The sequence below is a fragment of the Nicotiana attenuata genome, unplaced genomic scaffold (genome assembly GCF_001879085.1).
Source record: "Nicotiana attenuata strain UT unplaced genomic scaffold, NIATTr2, whole genome shotgun sequence".
NCBI classification, from domain to species: Eukaryota; Viridiplantae; Streptophyta; class Magnoliopsida; order Solanales; family Solanaceae; genus Nicotiana; species Nicotiana attenuata.
In genome coordinates, this window is record NW_017670804.1 from 134,184 (window position 1) to 144,326 (window position 10,143).

The following is a 10,143-nucleotide window of genomic DNA, read 5'->3' on the forward strand; positions in this document are numbered from 1 at the left end:
GGGGGGGGGGGGGGGGGGGGGGGGGACGTTTGTTGGAAGCAAGTAAAACCAAAGTAACAGAACAAGCAGGGAGACATTTTCCGATACCTCCATAATACAAGCTAAGGATGGATAAGCTCACCCAGCTATGTTTTGAGGTTATGTAAATTATGTAAACAAATTGTTAATTACCTAAATAAGTCATGTGGGAGAAGATTCCCCTCCCTAACACTAGAAGACAAAAATGTGGTTGCAACTCATCTTAGGCAGCACATGTATAATGAACATCATACTTCTCATATAAGTGAGTATTCTTAGCCGGGACTCATCTATACTTCTGAATGTTTATGAGAAGAAGAAATTGATACAACATGCCAAGCTCTGAGCCAATTCATTGGTAACAATTAAGTATGACAGGTATAAAGAACACACATTTTACTGTCCGTTTCATCGATTAAACATGTAGAAGAGAAAGAACTAAATGACAAGAATATCTGTGAAAGGAGTTCTTACCTGGAATCTTTCACTCTTTCTAAAAATTCAGGCCAAGAGATGTCTCCATCACGTAATTGTATGCTTAAGCTGGAGGCTCTATTGGGAATGACAATTGCTGTCGGTGAACGAGCATCAACAACTCGACTGCAGTTTCAACAAGTGAGTCAAGAAAGAAATGAAATGAAAAAAGGGAAATGCAAAATTTACTAGTGGCACTAGCAATTAGGCATGAACCTGGATGCAGTTCAGAAGGCCTTTGAGGAACACAGAAGAAATGAAAAAAATTAAGATGTACATCAGAAAGAGAAGAGAGAGATGACCTGTACAAGGGTATCTTTTTATCTCCACGGAAAATAAAATCCTGGATACATGGTTGATAGATAACAAAATTAAACAAGTGAAGTACTCAAAAAAAAGAAAAAAAAGAAACTGGAAGCTAATGGGCAAAATTGCATATGCAAAAAGGAGTAATAAGAATGAGATAATATTTATTTGAACCAAAATTCAACAATTATCGGAGTTTTGTCGAACGTAAGGAATAAAAATCTAAAATAAGTTTAATTTCATCATAGAGGGTTCCATAAGAAGCAGTGATCAAATAAGAAAGACAGAAAATAGTTTGTGTACTGGATACGTCTGTAGAATGTTAACCCAACTATATTTGTGGAAGCCTATGTAAAATACTGGATCTCTCCGGAAATCTCCAAATGCCTTTAATAGAGACAAAAAGACACAACGTTCATGAGTATGAAGAGTTTACTTCTCCATGTTCAAACTATTTTGTTTCATTTGAAGGATTCAAAAATGAAGCAATAAGAAATCTGTTGGACACTAATATTTGAAACATTCGTACATTTTTTATATTTGAAATTCATATACCAGCTTTCAGTTTCAATGTGGTCCAGTCATTCCTCGGACCCGCACATAGCGAAAGCTTAATGCACCGGACTGCCCTTATTTTGAGTCTCAAATAGAAGTTCTTTCGTCATGTTAATACATTGACTTTGGGTGCTTAATAGACTCTTCACCAAATTTCTCCAAGTTTTTTCAGAAATAATAAAATATTATGAATATGTCTTGATCTTTCATTAGGTGACTACTTCATAAATCTTCTAGATCTCTTGGATATAAATTGATTATATCCAATACTGACATATCTAAATATTTTAAGAAGATATCAAGCCGTAATCTTACAACCAGTCTCCTGTCCCACTAATTTGGTCTCACATATAATCTTCATACATTGCCTGATTGATGTAAAATAGAAACTCATAATAAAAAGGGCAGCCCGGTGCACTAAGCTCCCGCTAAGCGCGGGGTCCGAGGAAGGGCCAGACCACAAGGGTCTATTGTACCCAGCCTTACCCGGCATTTCTGCAAGTGGCTGTTTCCACGGCTCGAACTCGTGACCTCCTGGTCACATGGCAGTAACTTTACCAGTTACGCCAAGGCTCCCCTTCGCAAAATAGAAACTCATAATATTTTTTCGAATTCACATGTATCTACTTTTTAATGCATATATAGTAACACTTTATTAATCAACTTTTCCTCAATTCGTTGCTGAATTTGGTTATTATCCGACAAATTGTTGAATGACGAACTATAAAACCATCTAATACCATCAGAATTTTGGATTTAGTACTATGTTATCAGGTACATCACAGCCAATGCACCAGTGTGGTCCTGTCCATGCAACCACAACTTTTCTGAATGTGGAAATGCTAGCATGAAAAGAACAAGAAATTTGCATTGGTCCAAAGAAACTCTATATCAGACTCAACTGGAATTAGGTTTGTCTAATGACCTTAAAGAGAACATATGATACAACACCCACAAAAAGAATAATATCCTCAGATTAGTTAAGCAGGGCACCTGCGTAAAAATTGCTTTTGCTTTTGATAAGATGAGCCTTGTCGAAATTTCACTTGGAGCAAAACTATCAGCAATTGACACAACTACATAACCAGCAAGAACAATAGCCAAGTAGATCACCACAGAATTAACATCCATCGGCATATCTATAGCTATGGCAGATCCTTTCTCCAAACCCAGGGTTTCAAGAGCATATGCAACTGCCCTGTATGAAAGGTTATAACTGTGAGAAATTGATGTTTCTCAGATTTCAAAGTCAAGCAAACTTGGAGAAAAGCAAACCACAAGATGCAACTTGGACTGCAAAAGCTGTAAGCTGTGAAAATTCAAATTATAGAAATTGCAAAGTCGGGTAAAGTTGGAGTAACATGTCCATCACAACATCATGCAACTTGGTGAGCATTTCTAGTGTAAACCATGAAGTATTCCCCAGAAGCAGACGACGGGTCGTTAACAAACTATATGTTACACATTTGAGTAACCTAATCATCAAACCACAATTTTTGGGCACCCTAAGCATGTTTCAAATTAAGTACCAAAGAATTTCTAGACAAATGCACTTTCAGGAAAAGGGGGGGAGGCATCCCGCGTTTACGCAGGGTCTGGGGAAGGCCGCGCCCAAGGGGTGTAATGTAGACAATGTAACCTAATGCAATCAATAGTGGCTGCTTCCACGGCTCGAACCGGTGACCTATAAGTCACACAGAAACAACTTTACCATTGCTCCAAGGCTCCTGTTCAGACGAATGCACTTGTAGGCAAAAGCAAAATATATGCGAACAACTCGGTTCACATGCTTTTACTTCATAGAATAGTAGCAAATTGCTAGACTTAATGCTACATGCACGATACAACTGAGAGTTCCATCCCACGTTCACATGAAGAGCACGATGCAGAAAGTACTCCTACATGAAACCACCGGGAATAGAACAATAAAGAGATATGAAACAGGTTAGATGGATTCAACTAGTAAATTAGTGATTCACTCTTCCGTTTTCATAGTGCCGGGCCTTATTTACTGGTCATTATTTCTCCCTTTCATCTCTTCGCTGGTTCTTGTGTTGTTGTTATTATTTCCATGGTACCGATATATTGTCTCTTTTTGTCTTTTCGTCTTCTTGAGCCGAGGGTCTTTCGGAAACAACGTCTCTACCCCATCGGAGTAGAGGTAAGGTCTGCGTACACACTACCCTCCCCAGACCCCACTTGTGGGACTACACTGGGTTGTTGTTTGTTTGTTTGTTTTAGAATTGAACAAACAGGACCTCCATGAACTTAAAGTTAAATCATATTGCTTTCAAAATTTTAAAATTGCTGGCTAGTGGTATTTTCATGTAGTTCACTAGTTTCTTGATCTATAACTTATATTTGAAAAAGATGTTATCATTTCACAATATCAGATAAAACCTGATCTAGATAAGTCTCGTAAACCGAACATCAGTTTGTAGAGAAAATAATTAACAACACCAATGTATCTTACCAAACTGATTCACATAACTCCTTCAAGGTCATTTTTTCAACAGGTGCTTCGTCATTTCCTTCACTTCGCCACACTATGGCTACATCACTTAAAGTCCTCTTTCTAAAACTGAGGCAATTCTTCGCTGGGTTCACTCGCGCTCCAGGAAGCCACTGACCACCTGGATGAGATGGACTCTCACGTAAAATACATTCAGGAGGAACTGAAAATGAAACATTCATTTCCTCCAATATGGTTTTCCAATATACCTAGCAAATGAAGTGATTGAGCAGGAAATGAGAGAGTCAACAAAGGCATGATTCCTTATTAGCATCAAAAGCACAACACAGAAGATCAGGAATTCATCCTCAAAGTACTTTCAACCTACCTCTGGCTCGGAGACTGAAAACCTTTGAAAATCAGAGAAGCTAGAAATTGGGTCTTCATAATTTGATCCCAAGAACTCCTTTCCACGCCGCTCCAGAAGTTGACCAATATTCGTCAAACCTACATTCTTTCTGTTCCAACAAATATGAAATAAAGTTGACAATAAGAAGAAAACTCTCACAAAATTCTAACAAATTTAAGTTCCGTGAATTCTATAACACACGTCATGTATTGTTTTCTCCATACAGTGCATGCAATAATGCAAAAATCTACTCGTAGGTGCAGTTGAAAAAGGATGGCCATTCACTTATCCCCCCCACCCCCAAAAAAAAAGCAAAAGGGGGATCACCATTCAGATAAATAAGTAATAGAAAATTGGCATGATTGACATCCGCTAAACCATTTGACAAGCAACCCCACAAAACTATGCCGCATGATAGTACACTCATCCATTAGTCCCAAATTACACTAGCTATCAGTTAGATGTCTTTGCTTTCAAATTATTGAACGTAACTCCACACGTGAAAGTAAGTTACTAAGATTTTTCACAGGTACATTAGCAGATTCCGCCTATGTGAGCTTCAAAAGCATAGTCAATCACAAATCCAGATAAAGCACGATGGTCATGAAGTTGATATCAGTGTAAAAATAGTCAAATTATGACGAATCCTCTGAATACTAAAACGTTGGAACATTGTCAGTGCCTCTAAAGCATACGACTAATTTAGTCAATCCCAAACCAGTTCGCAATTGAAGCTTAGTGTACTCAACAGATATTTACCGACCAATGTAAAAAATAGTCTAATTATGACCATTCATTTAACAATTAGATCAAAACAGAGGGATAGTTGATTGAGTGACTTGATAAACTGATAGAATCCATTTTTCCCACCTTTAACCCAAAAAATGATCAAATAAAAGAAAGAGAAGAGGGACTAACGAGTCGGGTAACCAAGCAGGTGGGTCAGGGCCAAAATCCTTGTAACATCCATAGTACATCATCTGGTGTAAAGAGAAAGGGAGTTTGGGGGTTAGAATTTCTTTGGAAATATGGTGCCATGTTTGGGGAGTGGTAGCACTGTAATTACGAACAATTCGGGTGAGTTTTTCGTGAATTTCTCCGGCGAGTTCAGAGGCTATTCCTAGAGCTTCAACGTCGGCGACGGTGACGGAATCTAAGCCTTTGTAATTCTGATGTGCCATAGTCCTACACAGTCCACACCCACTACAGTAAATTTTTTGGTACACAGTGGTAAAGAGTGATTGATTACACAAAAATTAGAGAGAAATTAGCATATGGTTGCGTAGGCAATGATTATCAAGCACCTTGGAGTTGTTGGGTATTAGATGAAGATAAACTGTCACTATCTACATGTCAACCTTTGATTAATTTGGCAACTTGTTGATGGCTGCCAAATATGCCCATTTTTTTAGTTATTAGTACTTTGGTTCATTTTACGTGATTCTAATATATTAATTTAGTTTATATACTCCATTATTCATGTATCCAACTTTTCTTATCCAACTTTTCTTACACGTGTATTGCACGTGTATCTAATACTAATTAGTATATATAAATTTTTTAAAAACGATTGAAATATTTTTAGAATAAGCGTGCAATGAGTTACATGGCTGACTGCAAATGCTTCACGTCTTAAAGTTTGTGCCTTGTATTTAAGAAATTGTTGCCTCCTTTTTTTTTTTTATAAATGCATATGTATCAAGAAGTTATTGCCTAATGAAAGTAGTATTTTATAGAAGCTATACAGAACTTAACTACATCAATATATGTCTTCTTTAGGATGGCTAGTAAATTATTGTCAATTTATGGTGTACCCGATGTAAAAGTAGTAGTGAATTATGATAAACGTACACAAGTAATTATTAAAATCGGTAAGTTTGATTCATGTATATAAATCACAACTACATGTACACATACCGTTTATCTGATTCGGAATTATGAATCCTTTCATCTGTGAATTTGACAAAAGAATATTGGTTGAATTGTGTAAATATATCTTAATACAAAATATAACATAACAATCGCGTGTCAGATGTTGGTAGTGATATATTGTCATACTTCATGAAAAATTGAACACTTCTATAAATTAGAGAATGATTGATGTATAAATTACTTTTTCAACCAGAATTTGAATATGAATTTCTGAAGCTTTCAAATAAAAAAATTATATTGAAGAAAATATAAAACTGATAAAATTATATTTAACAATATTTATAAAATTGAAAAAGAATCGTTGAATTTTCCATATGAATCATGTGTTGAGATCTAGAACCAATTGATCAAGTTTGTGAGCATAAGTGAGAGATTGAGCTGAACAGAAAATGAACTCATTTTCCATTAAAATCAACTAACCGACTATCTGTGTACAGTAGCTATGTATATATATGTACAGTCAACTTAACTCTAACTAACTTCTACTAACCGCCTCTATTAACTTAGCTGGTGACAGCTATCACCTAAGGACTTTAACTACCTAAAAGAATGAGCTAAAAAAGCTGCTGACAGCTATAGCTCATACTCGATCCTTCAACACCGTCCCTCAAGCTGATGGTTGAAATACATCTTTCAACCCCAGCTTGGATAGTAGATAATCATGTTGTGGCTTTCCCAGACTCTTAGTCAATAGATCAACTTGCTATTATTTTGTAGAAATATGATGTGTCTTTACCAATCCTTGAACAATTTTTTCTCTAACAAAGTGACAATCTATGTCAATGTATTTTGTGCGTTCATAAAATATAGGATTGACTGCAATCTGGATTGTAGCCTTGCAGTCATAGTATAGATCAATAGGCAATTGAATCTCCACTGCTAGTTCTTTGTATAGACCTAATAGACCACTACTGAAGTCATGCTTTTGAACTCTGCTTCTGTAGAACTCCTTGCCACAGTGTCTTGCTTCTTTGACTTCCAAGAAATTAAGGCATTTTCAAACTTCACCAGATAGCCTGTAACAGACTTTCTAGTCTGCAAGTAGCCTCCCCAATCTGAGTCACAGTAGGATTTTATTTTCCCAAAGCTTTAAGAGGGCATCAACAATCCCAGACCAGATGCATTCTTGATGTACCTTACTACCCTTAGTGCAGCTTCCATATGAGATTGCTTGGGCTTATGCATAAACTGGCTAAGAACCTGATCAGCAAATGCAATGCCTGTCCTGGTCATGGTCAGATACAGAAGTCTCCCTACTAGCCTTTGATATTGTCTAGCATCAGATAGCAGGTGATATGTATTTGCATTGTCTTTGTTTGTGCTTTGATTGTTGATGAAGTTGTCATAGTCTGCAGAGGTGAGTTTCTGATTATGCTCTAATAGAGCACCAGCAGGTTTAGCTCTTCCCAGTCCCAGCTCAGCAATTAGCTCAAGGGAATATTTTCTTGATTCATGACAATACCCTCAACTGGCAAACTCAATGCCCAAGAAGAACTTGAGCTCACCAAGGCCTTCATCTTGAACTTGAGTTGCAAATCACATCTAGTCTGCATAATAAGATGAGGACAACTCCATGTAATCAAAAGGTCATCAACATACACTAAGACAAGCACTAGCATGTTCTGCACTTTCTTAGTGAACAAAGAGTAATCAAAATGGCTTTGGATGAAACCAAGCTGCAGCAAAGCATCAGTCAGCTTCTTGTTCCACTGCCTTGGTGGCTGTTTGAGGCCATATAATGACTTGTGTAACCTACAGACCTTGCCTGACCCTCCCTGAGTAGAAAAACCTTGTGCAATGTTGATACACTTCTTCCAACAAATCCCCTTGAAGGAAGGCATTGTGCACATCCATTTGAAAAATGTGCTAATGCTTAGCTACTGCAACTGCTATAACTGACTTGATTGTGACCATCTTGGCCACAGGAGAGAATGTTTCTGTATAGTCCAACCCTTCTTGCTGGTTGTAACCTTTAGCCACTAGCCTTGCTTTATATCTTTCTACAGCTCCTGAGCTTGTGTATTTAACCTTGAAAACCCATTTGCATCCAATGGGAACCTTACCGACTGGCAAGTCAACAATGCTCCAAGTCTTGTTCTCCTATAGTGCTGTAATTTTTGACTTCATAGCAGCAATCCATTTAGGATTTTGAATTTCTTCATTGTAAGATTGTGTTTCAGTAATAGATGAGTAGACACTTAATGCAGACCTATAGACGGAAGAGATGTTGGCATAGCTTACATAGTCCGATATGTGATAACAATAGTTGGACTTCCCATGAGTTGGTAGCACATAATCCTTCATCTATAGTGATGGTTTGGACACTCTTTGAGATTTTCCGCTAGGTTCAGGTACTTCATTATGTAACACTGGTGCTGAAGCCTCGGTGGGATGCTCTAAATCTGGTGATGTACTGGTGTCTGAAGCAATTGATGAGTTTGAAACCTCAGCAGATATTAAGGGATCACCAGGTGGTTCAATAGGTAGCTCTGTAGTAGGTGAGTGAGAGACATTTTGAAGGGGTACTGGTATATTTCTTTCAGAGGTAGTGTCAAGGGAGAACTCTAAAATAGGGAATACTGATGATATAGGAGAGGTGGTGTGTTTGAAGGAAAAACATCCTCCCTGAACACCACATCTCTACTGACTATAAACTCTCTGAGGCTAATGTATACATCTTATAGCCCTTTTGAACCACTGAATACCCAACAAAAATTGCAGGAACAGCTCTAGGAGCAAATTTATCAGTTCTCCTTACTTTTGACACATAGCATAGGCATCCAAATACTCTCAGATGAGTGAGAGAAGTAGGAGCACCTTGCAGTACTTCATATGGTGTTTTACCTTTGAGTATTGAAGTAGGTAGCCTGTTTATAAGATAAACTGCAGTAATAACACACTCTCCCCAGAATATGAGTGGAATTGAAGCTTGGAATATCAGTGTCCTTGCCACATTGAGTATATGCGTGTGCCTTCTCTCAGCCACTCCATTCTGTTGTGGAGTGTAAACACAAGAGCTTTGATGAGTGATGCCTAATGACTTAAGCAATTCTATCATTTGAGTATTAAAGAATTCACATCCATTATATGTTCTTAGAACTTTAACAGCGGAGGAATGAATAGTTTTAACCATTGAGAAGAAGTTCCAAAGAACAACAATTACTTCAGCTTTTGAGGGTAATAGATAAAGCCAGGTGAATCTGGAATGATCATCAACTATGGTTAAAAAATACCTCTTTCCATAATAAGTAGGAACCCAAGGACCACACACATTAGCATGAATAATGTCAAAACTGGAATGAGCAATTGAAGTACTCAAAGGAAAGGGTAAACTTGTTTGCTTAGCAACAGGACAGATAGTACAATGTTGTGCAGTATCATCAAATTTCACAGACTGAAATTCACTTACTTTCTTCAGTATATTCAAAGGTACATGACCTAGCCTCATATGCCATAGGGAAACATTTATTCTAGTATACTCAATGGTATACACATTGAGAGATCTTGGAACAGAACTTGAGTTTCTTGTAGTAGATGCACCACCAATTGCTTGTATTATACTCTCAGAGGTCAGCACATTCAATCCACTATCTTCTTTACCAATCCCCTTCACCTGTCCACTAAAGAGATCCTGAATATACAATTAGGAAAGAATATAGCTACACATCAGCTCCTTTGTAATCTTTGAGACAGATAACAGATTGTATCTGAACTCAAGTATATGCATCACATTAGTTATCTTGTGTCCAGGAAATATGTATGCGGAGCCTAGGTGTCTTACAGTGGCTAAATCTCTTGTAGGTAGACACACTTTCCCTACTTTAGACTGTCCCAAGTGTTTTAAGTTAAACAACATATTAATCCTATGCACCATATGATTAGAAGCTCCAGTGTCAATTATCTACTTAGACTTATCTTCGGGAAAGATTGCATTGTGTGACATGCCTGTTGTCATGGCTGACCATTATTCTCACTTCCTTTTTCAAGCCTCTGCATA

At 37.5% G+C, this 10,143-nt stretch overlaps 1 protein-coding gene across 1 annotated transcript in view; it reads right to left on the reverse strand.

Annotated features, from left to right (window-relative positions):
- Positions 1-5,593, reverse strand: part of LOC109243475 (probable acyl-activating enzyme 17, peroxisomal) — a 9,794-nt gene extending 4,201 nt beyond the window's left edge. The window contains exons 1-6 of the mRNA XM_019410417.1: positions 5,133-5,593; positions 4,194-4,323; positions 3,827-4,074; positions 2,347-2,551; positions 795-835; positions 493-618 (exon numbers count right to left, since the gene is read on the reverse strand). Of these exons, the coding sequence (XP_019265962.1) occupies positions 493-618; positions 795-835; positions 2,347-2,551; positions 3,827-4,074; positions 4,194-4,323; positions 5,133-5,395 (1,013 nt within the window). The 5' untranslated portion in view covers positions 5,396-5,593. The remainder of the gene's footprint in view (positions 1-492; positions 619-794; positions 836-2,346; positions 2,552-3,826; positions 4,075-4,193; positions 4,324-5,132) is intronic.
- Positions 5,594-10,143: the final 4,550 nt, after the last annotated feature.